Raw genomic sequence first — 18,158 nt, forward strand, 5'->3', positions numbered from 1 at the left:
TTTTCAATAGGAACAATAGCTCCACTGATTTTTGCATGAATATGACCTTACATCCACTGAATGGGGAGTGGCTCTAATGAAGAATACCTATTGGCTAAAGAAGATCCATTAGGGCAAGGAGTATAGCCCTGGTATGTGGTGTCTCCTAACGAGCCAGGTGGAGAGGAATTACCTCATGGTGTTTATCTCCATCTGACTCTAAGAAGGTTGGCTTTTCCAGGGAGTTGGAGAACCATACCTGATTTTCCCGACTGACTAATTTCAGTGCTGTGCACCCATAGTATACAAGTGTAGTTTACCAATCACAGTGCGATTGGAATACAAAGTTATATCCTTCTCTGACTTTGTATTAAACTGCCTTTCCAAATGACCCTTGAGAGCACTAACCTCCTCATTCTCATGATGGGCAAAACTGTCAATTTGTGCGGTGAGTTCTTCCATAAAAAAGGCATGCCATTTTCTGTATGGTGCTTGCTTCAGGATAGTCCCCAGGAACTAAAAAGAAAACAGTGAGAGACTTTAATGCAGTAATATAAACATTAATGCAGTATCCACAGCTGATGTTTGCAGTGACTTTGAGAAGATATGGGTAAACAAACTTCAGCTGACAACAACCTCAGTAATGATGAAATAATGTGTGGACAGAAGAACCAGAGAACACATAGAGCAGCACGTAAATAGTGTGGTGTGAAATCAGTGGTCAGAAGAAATAGGATGCCTTTACAGTGGCAGTGATTTACACAGAAACATATGCACCAAAAGCATGCTGCCTGCAAATTATTGTGAATAGAGTTACAGTGCAGCCATCCAGACCGAAAACACATGGGGATTTTGCAGCTATATCATATACTTAGGAGCAGAATGCAAACCTCTAGGGGCTGATTTACAAGCCCCTTGAGCCACTTTTAACATGGGAAAAGTGGGAAAAGTGACGCAAAAGGGGCGGACAGGGTTGTAAATCTGCTCCATATACTCTTAGATCACCAGAGTTAGGGCTGAATGAAAATTTAGTGTTATTAAGGGTGAAGACTGAACACAAGGAAAAGAAAATTACCTCACAGGAGCACAATAAAAGCAAAGTGAAGTGTGATGACCTGGCAAAGAATACACTGTTACAAGGGAACCAAGTAGGAGTGCGACAACCAAGGATTGAATAGAGACAGTTATAACCTGGCCATTACAAGGTTACACTAGAACAGTGACAGAGTAACAATTCAGATGAATATGGGGAGCACTGATCACATGCCAAACTGATTGCAGAATATAAACATTCTGATGATGTGAAAAGCAGTTGGCAGACCCGGAAGAGTGATATTGTGACAATCCAGGGAAAGAAAAATGTTGCGCTAGTGTGACTATCCTGGGGACAAAATGAGTCAGAGGACCTGATTTCCAACACGGGGCTACATTTCTAACCCTGTGTAAAAACAGTCAGATTGATTTAATGCAATAATCACTGCAGTGCCTGTAATTTATGTAGGTAAAACATGGAGATAAAATCTTATACATGCAGGACTATCTGCAGTAAGCACATAATTCCAAGGTTCTGAATGTGAATATGGCCAATGAGGTTTTAAATGGTTCTGGTAAATATTGCATTCTAGGAAAAAGTTGTGTACCGAGATTGGCTTCTCCCTCACCGTGCCCATTCACAATCCAGAGAAACAATAGGCATATGGTGAACATATTGCAACCACATAGCAGAACAGCACTATGATGGGGGGAATTTAATATCTGCATTAATTCACTCTAAATGAGTGAATATGAAAGACAATGCGTTAAGAGCCATGTGTGACATTCATTAGCAATTAATCCTTACTGAAACAAGCGCGCATTTCCACTGTTCCAAGTCAAAGTTTCTTTCAGTTGCAGCTGAAATAGCAGTTGGGAAAAAAGAAAATATGTAAGTAAAAGTGAACAGCAGGCAACATTTCAAATGCCATGGGCTTAAATACCAAGCACTAGCAGAAGTAGAGTCACACAATTCAAAGTGTGCAAAATCTGGCTGTTGGCTCAGCCTGTCCTGGGATTTGAATTCAATGTCATCAGTTGTTCATGTGCCCTTGATGTCACTCTTGCATCCTTATATCTGGTTGTAATTTTAGGTTTATATATTTTGGTTTCCTTTCTTATATAACCGAAAGGCTGCCACATCACTTGTTTGCAGAAGATCTATTTTTACAGAGCTTTAGCCTGAAAGCATTTGGCTGTCAGATGCAGCCTTGATCACATAGGGGATGGCCGTCGTGGTTCAGAGATAAAAAGTGCATACCTGCTCTAAAATTACATACATATAGAAAAATACTCCTTTATTATAACCAAGACCAAAATGATTATAACATTTCATAGTTCGACCTCCTCATCTGTTGACCTATTGTTTCATATCATTCACATTCTCTTCTGCCCTCCACAGCATTCATCATGGGCCAAATCAGCCTTAAGCTAACTTCACTGTAAGTGATGGCATTCTGCTTTTTCAATCAATCAATCAATACACTTGTAGAGCGCACTACTCACCCGTGAGGGTCACAAGGAGCACATCCACAAAGTATTTTTCTTTAGTTCCAGGGACTACTAAGGGAATGTGGGCTTTTTGAGTACCTGGCTTCTCCTCCCACAGTAAAGGCTTACAAAAACTGTGAAAAAAAACAAGCGTGGACAAAGCCTAAAAACTAGCAGCCAACACCAGGCTTAACCACATGGCTGCTAGGCGTTTTCCCGTCCTGTGCTGCAAATTGTTGTTTTACTTTATTTCATGACGAGCTGGCCTTGTCATCAGCGCACGGCAGGTAAGCGCCATGACGAGCCCAGCTCGTCATTAGCCTCGAAGGGGTTAATAGCTTTGTCAATGCTTGTTTGAAATACCATTAATGCTTGTTTAAATTGGGTGCTCAATGGCTTGTGCTTTGGGAACTCACCTTCCAAATATGTTATCAATGGGGGGATCTTCATTCTGATGAGCCTTGCTAAAAATGGGTAGTTTGCAGGAATCAGGCGTTCGAGAAGAGCCAAGACAGCGGTTCCCTTTTCGACATCCCAGCGAGGATGTGAAGAAATGACCTGAAAACCCACAACAAAGAATTCAGCAAGAGAATACTCACTGGTCTTTAAAGCATCTGGAAATGCTACCTTGTTTTCTATACAGTACTTAATACCTCATTTTGGCTGTTTCTGTGTGATATAAATAGTATGTCTTACTGATAACCAATTGACTAGAAATAAAACCATCAAGTTCAAAAGGATAAAAGCCGAGTTGAATGCAAGCTCTCCATGGGCAGGTTGCATAGAAATGCCAGCAAAGAACTTGAGGAGAGGGATCTGTTGGAATATGGTGGGGGTGGATACTCACAAGCAATCTTATGAAGAGGCTGTGTATTGGAATTCCTTTAGCTGTTTAGATACAAAAGAAAGAAGACATGTCATACTCAGTCCATAAAATACTGAGCAACACTTGCCAAAGGAAGACATGTGGCTGACAAACACACTTAAGACACTCAGTAGTATCTGCAAAGAAGAGGATGGAGTGATGGGTGGTATTTCAATAAGGCACTAGAGGTCATGAGGATGCTTTAATGTCCCTGCAGATACTGACAAAGACACCCCCACCACAAAGGATGCTGCTAGTGGTATACAGTACCTCAATGGTCTGTGCTACAATGCTCCACCTCCCTACCCCAACAATTGCTGTCAAGGAATGACAGCCGCAGAAGATGCTACCTAAGCTGTCATGCAATGGTCCTGCTTCAGCTGTCATTGAGTGACAGAAGACTACAGTGGGATAAGAGAGGATGCAACAGGAGCCGTGGACACGCCCTACATATTGAATGGACCATGCTAAAGAGGAGTCATTCTGCGACAGCGGATATCCCAACAGAAAGAGGACACCAAAACATGTTCTTGCATAACCATTTTCTAATAATGTTAACCACCTGGGGAGCAGGCTATAATGAATACATAATTGCCTGTTCTGTTCTGCTTAGGACCCTTTACATGAGTGACAAAGAAATAGACTATGATACCATCTGCCCAGGTTACTTGTACTTTATCAACATATTCATTGGAAAGTTGAGTGGGGACTGCTAATTGGAGCTCTGGAAATGTAGTTTTCAATTACAGGTTCTCACCACATGATGCAAATCTACTTCTTGACCTTGGAATCAGTCCAAATAATTATTTTCACTTACCCTCATTGAGTAGGCCTCCCTGTCTATCAGGTCCATATGTCAAGTGAGAGCCAATAACTAGCAATTTAGTCTGGATCTGAAGTCCAAAATAATGAACCAGAAACATTGAAGAGACAAATATCATAGCCAAAAGTAACTCCATAGAGAAATAAAATACATCCATTTTGCGGCTGACTAAAGTAAAAGCGTATAAATAGGTACCATACCCAGAAAGGTCTGGTCACCATACCAGAGATAGGTAACTCCATGGAGAGCAAGAATACTCCAAGGTTTGAAGAGGACCATTAGAGGCCTGAGAAGTCTCACAGAGTGTGGAAACCTGAGACAGTCAGCACATTGCATTTAAGTGGTGAGGGTAATAACCAGATGAAGAGCTGAAACCAACAGAAAGTAACTTTATGGCTGACAAACTACAATAAGTATATAGAGAACAAGGCGGCGGACCCTCCCATATCACCGGGCACATTATCTTTAAGCGACCAGGGGAGGCATCTATGCTAGTCACAGATAGAAGTACAAAAGGGGGTGGTAATGGACGGAGCATCTGAACCAATCAAACACTCACACCCAGTCAAAAGATCTGGGTTTAATCCATCACCGTTATTTAGCCCACTCTGCCACCCCAGTTCAGACATGGCTATATGCAAATCAGTCTGACCCTGTGCCTCATGGGAACAGTCCAGTCCAAACTGCCAAGCCATGCCTTCCCTGGACCGGAAACAAGCTTCCGAGGACCGGTTTCTGGCATTCCAGCCGTCTTCAGCCCGGCTTGCTTGAATCCAGTGGCAAAGTGAGCAAGGGACTCACGTCTGAGCATACCCTGCCACACTTATGGCGGCCAAAAGCAGTACAAAAGGGGGTGGTAATGGACGGAGCATCTAAACCAATCAAACACTCACACCCAGTCAAAAGATCTGGGTTTAATCCATCACCATTCTTTAGCCCACTCTGCCCCCCCAGTTCAGACATGGCTATATGCAAATTAGTCTGACCCTGTGCCTCATGGGAACAGTCCAGCCCAAACTGCCAAGCCAGGCCTTCCCTGGACCGGAAACAAGCTTCCGAGGACCGGTTTCTGGCATTCCAGCCGTCTTCAGCCCGGCTTGATTGAATCCAGTGGCAAAGTGAGCAAGGGACTCACGTCTGAGCATACCCTGCCACACTTTTGGCCGCCACAGGACACCTTACACTTTGTCTTCTTATGTAAATATTTTCCCCACCCCAGGAGATTGATTCTTAGGCTCCTTTTAAAAGCCATGAAATTTAGACAAGCCTGGGTTGTAGTAATGCATTTGCAGCTTTTGCCTAACAACCATACCCTTTTTGTTGCCAAAAATTTCCTGAGGGATTCTTTTAGATCAAGAAGCTCAAGATGCGACTGACGTTAGCTTGGACCTTGCAAATTTGCACAGTATCTCTTTTAATGTAATGAAGTTCTTCTTATAGTTATATTTTATATTTTTTTGAATCTTTTATGGATGTGACTACTTCCGAATGAAGATTTATTATTATATAGAAAGCAGCAACATCAACACAGATACATATATCACTAAAGTGAGAGCAAACACTGTTATTGAAAGAATGACACCCACATACTATAGTAAATTAACCAAACTCCTGAGCTAATGGACTGGTTCTTCACCTCATGCCAGATCATTACTAAATATGAGGGAATCTGGGGAGAGGAGGAGGAAGCATTAACCACCTTCAATGGTAGATCCCACGGCATCAATGAGTAGGATGTTTAAGACTCACCACATTCCTTAAAGTTGATGCTTGCTTTCTTATCTACAACAAGTACCATCTGGCACAGTGCTGGCACAGATGAAGTATAGCCCTCTTCCAGCATGTAGAGCAAAATCTCTTTCCAAAAGTCCTGCAAGAATGAGTGGTGAACGTGTTATTTGTATCATTAGCATTTAATAAGGCTTTATTCCCACAGATAAACAATCATGGCTGGTGGGAGGGTTTTTGGCATTTTATTTAGTTCATAGGGCATTTTGCAAGCTCCCATATCCAAGAGATGGGGCTATATTTGATTCATCCCCTTGCTGATACAATTCCTCGCTGATGGGGTCCAAGGCAGATGCCTAGTATTACACCGATGTAGCACTAACCGTGTTTAATGCTACAATCTGGGATTCTGCATACAATCAAAATGAACCCATTATGTGCAGAGAATGTGTGAAACATGTTACTTTCCAAAAACCCTACAAGTGAGCTGAAGTTTGCAAATTAGCTCATTATCTGTTGGAATCTTCATAGAATCATCTTTAGGAATGTGCCAGAATACGAAAAGCAATGGCTGGGAATGAACAACCATGTTGATATGAAAAATTGGTGCCTGATGTATCATGGGACAGGTAGCAAATAGGAGATGCAAATTGAGAAGCAAAGTTATGCAATATAACCGATGTACCATTAAGTCTCATTTCAGTCTATTTAGAAGAAGCTGCAAACCCTTCTGCCTCATTCTAATGAATGAGGTAGGATTCAATTGGTGCTCTTGTACAAATGCTCCAAACCCTGGGAAGTTCTGCATGGGACAGCAGACCTCCATTCCTCCATCAGAGGACACAACTTTTACATCGTATCTCGAACCACTGTGCGCATTAACAATGTGATCCAACTCACTAATGCATCTTTACAATGTATTCCTTTAGCACACAGGTAGTTGCGATGCCTCGCCTAAAGGAAAGCGTTGTTGGACTAATTTTGGACTTTAAGGCCAACACTTTCCCTACTGTTGCACATAATGGAGTTGGAATAGTACATTTTACTATTCCAAAGTCCAGCGCTTTCCCTAAGGCAATTCATTGTAACGACTTCTCTGGTAAAGGAATGCGTTTCAAACATGCAATCGTGGTTCAGAACACGTTGTTAAGGCAGGTGTGATAAATTCCTGCATGGTTCCAACATACAACCCTGCAGCAGAGGGAGCTTTACAAAAATGTGCTTGTATGTGAGCCGGAGGTTCCACCTTGTTTCACATCCCCCTCGCTTACCTCATCAGTATTTCTATGGTGTAATGCAATTGTATTGAGGAGCTGAGAGATTTGGATGAGGATGGTCTCTTCCTCAACATCAGATTCATCATCCAGGTGACTAGCGATCTGTGGAAATGTGGAAAAGAAAGCAAAGTAAAATACGATGTATTTGCACATAATTTTAATTGTGTTTTCTCTCCTTATGGAGGGACAAGAGATTTGAGAGTTAAAACATCACAACTTTCTAATCAAGGTTGTCAAGCACAAAGAGAACCTCTTGACAAATCCAAATGTGAAAGCAAAACTACTAGCCTCAAACATGTAAATAGAAATGTACAAATGCGGTTATGCTCTCATGCTCCGCTCTGTTGAGTATAAAAGTACCCAGCCATTAGGCGTGGGAGGGTATAGCATTCATATACTGTCAAAATACCGGTGGACTCACTTATAATATATAAGGTTCTGATACATGGGACACTACCCCTGAGAAATTGCGCCTCTGGCACCACACAGTAGTATCTCGTGCTCACCACACAGATTTGCCCTTCCCCTATGACTTGATGAGGAAGTATGTGATACCTATGGGACTTAATACACTCAATAAAGACTAAAGAATACCAGGAACCACGTTTATGGTAGGCAGTTTTGATATGAAATACTGATTTGAAGTATGTTCATGCTACTTTGCGCTGGATTTGGTGGTTTGCCATGTTAGGCATTTAAACTGTAAAGTGGGGTATGCAACAGAAAATAACCCACTAGATAATGCACTGTCAGTGAAAAGCCCAGCTTATCAGTGCAGTAGCTGAATGCCCATGTGCCTTCCCCAATCACCCCAGAAATAGCCCAGTTAGCCTTGGTAAAGTCTAAGGGGTAGTTGGATCTCATAGGCTGGATTGTGTGGTTGGCCTCTGTACTGCCTGTGAGCACTGCTGTTGAGCCAGTCCCATTCCCAAAGTGTCTGAGCATTTTATTTCTTTGCGCTTAAGCCAGTCAACATGTGCATCAGGTTAACTAAGATGGGATCTAGGTGTACAAGCATCATTCTTACAGTGCGATGCAACACAAGGACAGGCATCTGAATTGTCCCCAGCATCAGACCTTGTTAGAATAAAATTGTTTTTGCTGTTTTGATTATGCACTTATTCATGTAAAAATTTGCATTTGCGGCACCATTTTATCTTTGGCCACCATTTTGAATCATGACCAAAACTGACCCTTGCCTTTCCAAAAAATGGCTTTTCATAGGTTTTGTTTTTTTAAGGTTGGGCCTTGCTTAACTGTCAGTCAACATGAGCTTTATTCGACAGATGTCACAAAAGCAATTCACATAAAAACGATTTTTCAAGTTATAAAAAAAATACAATAAATTGAAAATTTCAATAAAAAGAGAGAATCAAACACATTAAAAGAGCATATACTATATGTTGATAGACAAAATTAATGCTACTAATTGATAGATAGTTTAAAAAAGTGTCCAAGCATTAAAATATAGCATATTATTATTATTATCGGTAGGAGACTTCATTTACAGAGGTACAAAAGGAGCCTAGATCTAATTGTCCACATCCATCTCAAAAACGTTTCCACTGATACTGCACACTGGACTGATGGATCAGAACACAATATTCTCATTGCTACACTTAACAAGTGAGTACCCATGTTCCTACAAATGGGTGTCAGCCAGGCTTTGCGGGGAGCAGCGTACGCCGGACAAACAAACAGCACATGCGCGTATGATTCTTCAGTGTCAGTGCAGTTTAGACATTTGTCATCGGCCGCAGTGGACCATGCAGCTGTAAAGGACTTCAAAGGTAAGCAGCCTGCTCTAAACTGAAAACACAGTTTGCGATCTAGCGGCTTAGTACTAATTACGTCACAGTAAAACATGGATTTGGTTTAATTTGTTAGAACTTCCCTGTTAGAGAGGTGGCATCGCTCATTCTATTTGCTTCTTGCACCATCGGTTCCCAGTACTTTTGCTTAATTAAATGTTTTGGTGGGAACCCAGTAGCACTAGGATCATCCCACAGTGATGTCATACCCATGCTAATTAGTAATGATCTGATGTTGCATAGCCAGCCAATCTTGTGGAAGTGATCTGCCTCCATTATATCTTTAAGACCATCTGCAAAGATGGCCAATTCTGGGGTACGCCAGATTCTACGCCAGAAGAGAATAGGGCATAGCCTTGCAAGGTCTACTATGGCTTTTCTGCCTAAATCATAGGGGTACTTTGATGTAGGCTTGTTATCCCACTCAGGAACTTATTCTCGGAGAAAGCTAGAGGATGCATTTTCTCTAAGCCCCATAATATAGATGTGCAGTGCCGGGGTAAAGGGGCTTAGTCAGTGATGTCTTATGTTCCTTTTTTTCATGGCTCCGGCCAACTGCATGTGCTTTAAGGCCATGGTGTCAATATGCGGCCTCCAGCTAATTCGTTTATGCAGGGTGATGCCTAGATAAGTAATGCATCAACCTGATCCACGGTAAGCGTGGGCGGAAAATCCGTTCCGCTCGCGGATTTTGCGGATTTTCGGGAAATCCGCAATCCGCGAGATTTGCGGATTTCCCGCAAAATCCGCAAATTCGCACGCAGCGGATTTTTTTGGCGGCGCGCGGCGTTGGTGATACAATTTTTGCGGCGCGCGGCGTTTATCATCGTTTGCCGAGTTGTTTTTTTCGATAGTTTGCGAGTGCTGCGCCATTTTGGATCTTGCTGTGTGATCCCGCGGGAATTGGCGAGCGCGATTACGTCATCGCGGCTTGCCAGCGATAGTTTGTCAACGCGAGTACGACGAGATCACGTCTCGCGGTACTTCGCAATTGCGAGATTTGAGATGCGGCGCGCGAAAATATAAATTTGCAATTCTGCACAAGAAATCCACCAGCAAGCAGCATAAACCTTCTAGAAATGATGATTTTTATGTGAATAACTCCTTAGTTTGACATTTGCCTGCACTTTTTTAGCGAGGAGTCCATTTTGGGGAGGGGGGCAGGGGGGTGGGAGGAAGGAAGTGCCCCATAGTCTTCAACTTCCTGTTCCTGTTCAGCAGGCTCCTCCCAGTGCTTTGTCCATCTCCTGGTCACTTTTCATTCGGATGTGGACCTGGAAGGATTACCTTTTGTGGATGCTGCTGGATCTTTGGATTTGAGGCCTTTTTGACTTTCTTTGGATCACTGTTGGATTAGAAATTTTACAAGTAAGTTTGTTTGGGGCATTACAGTTGCTGCAACTAAAATTTTGGGATTTTCGATTTTTGGGCTGTTTTGGGGCCTTTTCCCAGGGGTACTCAGTGGTGGGTGGACTGATTCTTTCTGTGGGTTGTCTTGAACTTAAACATCATGGAGGCCATAGATGAATTGGGATTGTGCTGATTTTTCTGTGTTTTTCGATTTTTTTTTTTTGTAAAATTTTGTGTTTTTCGATTTTTGACCTGTTGTTGGGGCCTTGACCAGGGGTAGTGAGTGGTGCATGGGCCTAGTCTTTCTGTGGGCTGTCTTGAATTTAAACATCATGGAGGCCATGGATGGAATGGGATTGTGCTGATTTTGCAGTGTTTTTCGATTTTTGGGGGTGTTCATGGGGAGGGACATGCCATGTGGCTGGTGGCCATTTTGAGTGCAGCTACAGGCACTGGCCATGTGCTGGCAGGCAAGTGGCCATTTTGAATGCAGGCTTTGTTGTTAGGCCTCCAACCATTTTGCCTACTTTTCAACCTTTATTTATGCCAGGGGTAGTGAGTCTTGCATGGGCCTAGTATTTCTGTGGGTTGTCTTGAATTTAAACATCATGGAGGCCATGGATTGAATGGGATTGTGATGATTTTGCAGTGTTTTTCGATTTTTGGGCCTGTACTTGTGGCCTTTTCACCAGGGGTATTTGAGTCTAGCATGGGCCTAGTCTTTCTGTGGGCTGTCTTGAATTTAAACATCATGGAGAGGCCACGGATGGAATGGGATTGTGCTGATTTTGCAGTGTTTTTCGATTTTTGGGCCTGTACTTGTGGCCTTTTCACCAGGGGTATTTGAGTCTAGCATGGGCCTAGTCTTTCTGTGGGCTGTCTTGAATTTAAACATCATGGAGAGGCCATGGATGGAATGGGATTGTGCTGATTTTGCAGTGTTTTTCGATTTTTGGGCCTGTACTTGTGGCCTTTTCACCAGGGGTATTTGAGTCTAGCATGGGCCTAGTCTTTCTGTGGGCTGTCTTGAATTTAAACATCATGGAGGCCATGGATGGAATGGGATTGTGCTGATTTTGCAGTGTTTTTCGATTTTTGGGCCTGTACTTGTGGCCTTTTCACCAGGGGTATTTGAGTCTAGCATGGGCCTAGTCTTTCTGTGGGCTGTCTTGAATTTAAACATCATGGAGGCCATGGATGGAATGGGATTGTGCTGATTTTGCAGTGTTTTTCGATTTTTGGGGGTGTTCATGGGGAGGGACATGCCATGTGGCTGGTGGCCATTTTGAGTGCAGCTACAGGCACTGGCCATGTGCTGGCAGGCAAGTGGCCATTTTGAATGCAGGCTTTGTTGTTAGGCCTCCAACCATTTTGCCTACTTTTCAACCTTTATTTATGCCAGGGGTAGTGAGTCTTGCATGGGCCTAGTATTTCTGTGGGTTGTCTTGAATTTAAACATCATGGAGGCCATGGATGGAATGGGATTGTGCTGATTTTGCAGTGTTTTTCGATTTTTGGGCCTGTACTTGTGGCCTTTTCACCAGGGGTATTTGAGTCTAGCATGGGCCTAGTCTTTCTGTGGGCTGTCTTGAATTTAAACATCATGGAGAGGCCATGGATGGAATGGGATTGTGCTGATTTTGCAGTGTTTTTCGATTTTTGGGCCTGTACTTGTGGCCTTTTCACCAGGGGTATTTGAGTCTAGCATGGGCCTAGTCTTTCTGTGGGCTGTCTTGAATTTAAACATCATGGAGGCCATGGATGGAATGGGATTGTGCTGATTTTGCAGTGTTTTTCGATTTTTGGGGGTGTTCATGGGGAGGGACATGCCATGTGGCTGGTGGCCATTTTGAGTGCAGCTACAGGCACTGGCCATGTGCTGGCAGGCAAGTGGCCATTTTGAATGCAGGCTTTGTTGTTAGGCCTCCAACCATTTTGCCTACTTTTCAACCTTTATTTATGCCAGGGGTAGTGAGTCTTGCATGGGCCTAGTATTTCTGTGGGTTGTCTTGAATTTAAACATCATGGAGGCCATGGATTGAATGGGATTGTGATGATTTTGCAGTGTTTTTCGATTTTTGGGCCTGTACTTGTGGCCTTTTCACCAGGGGTATTTGAGTCTAGCATGGGCCTAGTCTTTCTGTGGGCTGTCTTGAATTTAAACATCATGGAGAGGCCATGGATGGAATGGGATTGTGCTGATTTTGCAGTGTTTTTCGATTTTTGGGCCTGTACTTGTGGCCTTTTCACCAGGGGTATTTGAGTCTAGCATGGGCCTAGTCTTTCTGTGGGCTGTCTTGAATTTAAACATCATGGAGAGGCCATGGATGGAATGGGATTGTGCTGATTTTGCAGTGTTTTTCGATTTTTGGGCCTGTACTTGTGGCCTTTTCACCAGGGGTATTTGAGTCTAGCATGGGCCTAGTCTTTCTGTGGGCTGTCTTGAATTTAAACATCATGGAGAGGCCATGGATGGAATGGGATTGTGCTGATTTTGCAGTGTTTTTCGATTTTTGGGCCTGTACTTGTGGCCTTTTCACCAGGGGTATTTGAGTCTAGCATGGGCCTAGTCTTTCTGTGGGCTGTCTTGAATTTAAACATCATGGAGAGGCCATGGATGGAATGGGATTGTGCTGATTTTGCAGTGTTTTTCGATTTTTGGGCCTGTACTTGTGGCCTTTTCACCAGGGGTATTTGAGTCTAGCATGGGCCTAGTCTTTCTGTGGGCTGTCTTGAATTTAAACATCATGGAGAGGCCATGGATGGAATGGGATTGTGCTGATTTTGCAGTGTTTTTCGATTTTTGGGCCTGTACTTGTGGCCTTTTCACCAGGGGTATTTGAGTCTAGCATGGGCCTAGTCTTTCTGTGGGCTGTCTTGAATTTAAACATCATGGAGGCCATGGATGGAATGGGATTGTGCTGATTTTGCAGTGTTTTTCGATTTTTGGGGGTGTTCATGGGGAGGGACATGCCATGTGGCTGGTGGCCATTTTGAGTGCAGCTACAGGCACTGGCCATGTGCTGGCAGGCAAGTGGCCATTTTGAATGCAGGCTTTGTTGTTAGGCCTCCAACCATTTTGCCTACTTTTCAACCTTTATTTATGCCAGGGGTAGTGAGTCTTGCATGGGCCTAGTATTTCTGTGGGTTGTCTTGAATTTAAACATCATGGAGGCCATGGATGGAATGGGATTGTGCTGATTTTGCAGTGTTTTTCGATTTTTGGGCCTGTACTTGTGGCCTTTTCACCAGGGGTATTTGAGTCTAGCATGGGCCTAGTCTTTCTGTGGGCTGTCTTGAATTTAAACATCATGGAGAGGCCATGGATGGAATGGGATTGTGCTGATTTTGCAGTGTTTTTCGATTTTTGGGCCTGTACTTGTGGCCTTTTCACCAGGGGTATTTGAGTCTAGCATGGGCCTAGTCTTTCTGTGGGCTGTCTTGAATTTAAAGATCATGGAGAGGCCATGGATGGAATGGGATTGTGCTGATTTTGCAGTGTTTTTCGATTTTTGGGCCTGTACTTGTGGCCTTTTCACCAGGGGTATTTGAGTCTAGCATGGGCCTAGTCTTTCTGTGGGCTGTCTTGAATTTAAACATCATGGAGGCCATGGATGGAATGGGATTGTGCTGATTTTGCAGTGTTTTTCGATTTTTGGGGGTGTTCATGGGGAGGGACATGCCATGTGGCTGGTGGCCATTTTGAGTGCAGCTACAGGCACTGGCCATGTGCTGGCAGGCAAGTGGCCATTTTGAATGCAGGCTTTGTTGTTAGGCCTCCAACCATTTTGCCTACTTTTCAACCTTTATTTATGCCAGGGGTAGTGAGTCTTGCATGGGCCTAGTATTTCTGTGGGTTGTCTTGAATTTAAACATCATGGAGGCCATGGATGGAATGGGATTGTGCTGATTTTGCAGTGTTTTTCGATTTTTGGGCCTGTACTTGTGGCCTTTTCACCAGGGGTATTTGAGTCTAGCATGGGCCTAGTCTTTCTGTGGGCTGTCTTGAATTTAAACATCATGGAGAGGCCATGGATGGAATGGGATTGTGCTGATTTTGCAGTGTTTTTCGATTTTTGGGCCTGTACTTGTGGCCTTTTCACCAGGGGTATTTGAGTCTAGCATGGGCCTAGTCTTTCTGTGGGCTGTCTTGAATTTAAACATCATGGAGAGGCCATGGATGGAATGGGATTGTGCTGATTTTGCAGTGTTTTTCGATTTTTGGGCCTGTACTTGTGGCCTTTTCACCAGGGGTATTTGAGTCTAGCATGGGCCTAGTCTTTCTGTGGGCTGTCTTGAATTTAAACATCATGGAGGCCATGGATGGAATGGGATTGTGCTGATTTTGCAGTGTTTTTCGATTTTTGGGGGTGTTCATGGGGAGGGACATGCCATGTGGCTGGTGGCCATTTTGAGTGCAGCTACAGGCACTGGCCATGTGCTGGCAGGCAAGTGGCCATTTTGAATGCAGGCTTTGTTGTTAGGCCTCCAACCATTTTGCCTACTTTTCAACCTTTATTTATGCCAGGGGTAGTGAGTCTTGCATGGGCCTAGTCTTTCTGTGGGTTGTCTTGAATTTAAACATTATGGAGGGCATGGATGGATTGGGATTGTGCTGATTTTGCAGTGTTTTTCGATTTTTTTGTGCTCTATAACTGAACTGATGTTCCTCTGTCTTCCATTTTTTTTAGGTGCACAAGACTCAAGAGAACCACCAGTGCCAGGAAGAAGTCCTGCAGCGGTGTGTGTGTGCAGCATAACGTCACGCGACGTCACGTCTGGCCTCAGACAACTCTACAATTCGTGCAACTGCGGCCTGCTGTCTGACCTGCTCTGAAGAAGATGGCCCCAAAGAAAGTTCTCCGTAGCTCCTCTAGCAAGAAAGTTGCTAGTAAGGAGCAGAAGAAGCAAGTTACCAAGGAGGCTGGTGTGCCACCCGCCACTTTTTTTGGGAGCAAAAAAAAAAGTACGCCTGCAGCAGCAGGATCTGCTGGGGACCAACCTGAGAGCAGCACCCCTGCTCCATTGGGTTCAGTGCCTCCACCACCACGCCAACTTAAGTCAAAGCCCTTGAGTGCTTCAGAGGCAGTCAGTGTACTTCTCCAATCACCATCGACCAGTGATGTTGGCTCATCGCAAGAAAGTAGCAGCAATGTCCCTGAATCAACACAGGTTGTTGTAACTCATCTGACAAGTGTTGAACAACCACAGCCGCAACAACAACACCATGTGCAAGTACACGCCCAAGTACATGTGGAAGGAGAGGCAGCAAAAGGAGATGCGCAAGCAAAGGTGCATGGACGTTCACAAGTGCCCACAATAGTTGTTCCTCCCGAAGTAGGGGCACATTTGGAAATCGACAATGAAGCTGAGGTATCATTGGAAGCCACTCCTCCTGATGATCATTCATTGTCTTCCACATCCCTAGCAAGGAAAAGATCAAGGGGGGTGTCTACATCTTCTTCAAGCCCACCTCGTTCTGGTGCAAGTGATCTGTCTTGGGAACCACAACTGCGGTCTGACAGTGAGGCAGAGGCACACCATGATCTGACACCGTTACCTAAGCGTAAAAGGAAGGTCGTCCAAAAACTCAAACCTATGGAGTGTGATGAGGCTCAACAAGAAGTGACAGATACTGCTGGTGATGAAGCCTCTCACGATGACGACGAGCTAGTCATCACAAAGGTCACTGCAGCCCCACCGGGCATGCAGCAAAGAGACATTTTGACCCTATCCCGAGAAGCTGCTGAGCGTGATGACGATGTCGGCGAGGAGGCAATGGAAATGGAATCATTAGATTTGGAGTTAAGTAGTACACCAAAACCTACCGCTTCCATATTTCTTCGCAAGAAGGTACCCACCTCGTCCTCGACCTCAATTCGTGGTGGTGAAAGTGCAAAACGTACTGAAGTTCGGCAATCCACATCCTCCACTTCATCTGTCATTAGCAGCAGGACCACCACCACCAGTATTGCCGCCTCCTCCGGCCCCCGAAGACATTTCAAGTCTCCAGTTTGGGACTTCTTTAGTGTTTGCCCAAAAAAGGAAAACGTAGCCATTTGTAGCCTTTGTAAGCTTCGATTTAGTCGTGGTAAGCTTGGTTCTAACTATGGTACCGGAGGCCAGAGAGGTCATCTTGAGAGAAGGCACCCTGTCGAATGGTTTCCGCACCTAGAGGCGGTCAAGAAAGCCGGAATTGCACGTAATGAAAACGTTGATTTGTCATCTGCTGATGACGAGGTAGAAGACGATTCAAACACTTCACTTACACCCAGTTCCCATGTCAGCAGCACACCCCATGGGAGCCACACTAAGAGTGTGGGAGAGAGTGAGACATCAATGCGGAAAAGTTCATCAGCGAGCGTAACTGGGTCGAAGAGATCATCATCATCCCGTAAATCATTGGTCCAGAGCAACATTAAAAAGATGTTGTTTACAGAAGCGCAATATGAACGCAACCACCCAATGACCCGTCTGTATAACACTAAGCTGGCTAAAATGCTAGCTCTGGACCTTCTCCCTTTTTCTTTTGTAGAAGGGGTTGGTTTTCTAGAATTAGTGACAGCGCTCTGCCCTAAATGGAAGGTTCCTAGCCGGTTCTATTTTGCCCGAGTTGCGGTTCCAGCACTACATGAAGATGTTCTGAAGGTGATTGGGGCAGCTTTGCAGAAGAGTGCTGTTCACACTATACATCTGACAACAGACATGTGGACCAGTGGCGCAGGCGCTGATTACATGTGCATCACTGCACACTGGGTCTCTTTTTCAGGGGCTAAAGCAAAGCTAAACTCAGGTGTTGACACTAACATTGTTTTTAAAGGTGCTCGGAAACATGCAACACTAGCCATGTTTGGTTTGGAGAAACGTCACACAGCAGAAAACATTTTGGATGTCTTTAACACAAAGGTCCTTAACTGTCTGTCCCCACTAAAACGCAAGGTTGGTTATGTTTCCACAGACAATGGCTCCAATATAGTTAAGGCCATGAGGGACGGTTACTATTTCAGAGTGCCGTGTTTGGCGCACTGTATAAACCTGGTTGTCCAAAAATTCTTGGGTAATAAACGCAGTGCAGCGTACAGTGTATTGGAGAACTGCCGAAAAATATGCAAGCATTTCAGGCATTCTTTTAAGGCCCGCAAGCAGCTGAGGAGCATGCTATATCAAAGTCAAATGCCAGTGAAAGCACTCATCCAGGAGGTGGTAACACGTTGGAACTCAACCTTCTACATGCTTGAGCGTCTGTATGAGCAGTATACGCAACTCGATCAATATTTCTTGAAAGAGGGTATAGAGGAGCTGAGGATGGGTGGGCCGCAATGGAACATAGTTGAAAGCCTAACACGCATGCTTCGTCCTTTTGAGGTCTTCACACGTGCAGTCAGCAAGGAGGACTCTAATTTGGGAAAAGCTATCCCATTGTTGTACATGCTGGAGGACCAACTGAAGGAGGTGTGTTCTGTGTTTCGAAAAGATGACAAAAAGAAAGACTCTTTGCTTCTGGCTGAGAAATTATTAGAGCTCCTACAAGGTGATGAACGTCTTCAAAAGATCCACTCAGAACAGCATTACATTTGTGCTACTATTCTGGATCCACGCTACAAAAAGGCGCTGGCAGGCAGAGCATTCTTTCCTTTTGCTGATGAAGATGTTACAAAGTACAAACGTTGGCTAGCCTTGTCAGCCAAGAAGTTTGAAACAGAACGGCTGGAAATTGAAGGAAATGGCAGTACATCAGCAGGCCATCCCCAGTCAAAACAATCCACTTCTGCACCTGTGGCTGTGGCACAAGTGACCTCTCA

The 18,158-nt window shown here is 44.2% G+C and overlaps 1 protein-coding gene across 1 annotated transcript in view; it reads right to left on the reverse strand.

Moving 5' to 3' along the window:
• The window catches only part of LOC147749180 (maestro heat-like repeat-containing protein family member 1), a 60,117-nt gene that overhangs the window by 20,848 nt on the left and 21,111 nt on the right, over positions 1-18,158 (reverse strand). The window contains exons 4-9 of the mRNA XM_086936542.1: positions 7,190-7,297; positions 5,940-6,060; positions 3,350-3,390; positions 2,919-3,060; positions 1,820-1,872; positions 388-495 (exon numbers count right to left, since the gene is read on the reverse strand). Of these exons, the coding sequence (XP_086792668.1) occupies positions 388-495; positions 1,820-1,872; positions 2,919-3,060; positions 3,350-3,390; positions 5,940-6,060; positions 7,190-7,297 (573 nt within the window). The remainder of the gene's footprint in view (positions 1-387; positions 496-1,819; positions 1,873-2,918; positions 3,061-3,349; positions 3,391-5,939; positions 6,061-7,189; positions 7,298-18,158) is intronic.

This window comes from Lissotriton vulgaris, chromosome 1_1 (genome assembly GCF_964263255.1).
Source record: "Lissotriton vulgaris chromosome 1_1, aLisVul1.2, whole genome shotgun sequence".
Taxonomy (NCBI): domain Eukaryota; kingdom Metazoa; phylum Chordata; class Amphibia; order Caudata; family Salamandridae; genus Lissotriton; species Lissotriton vulgaris.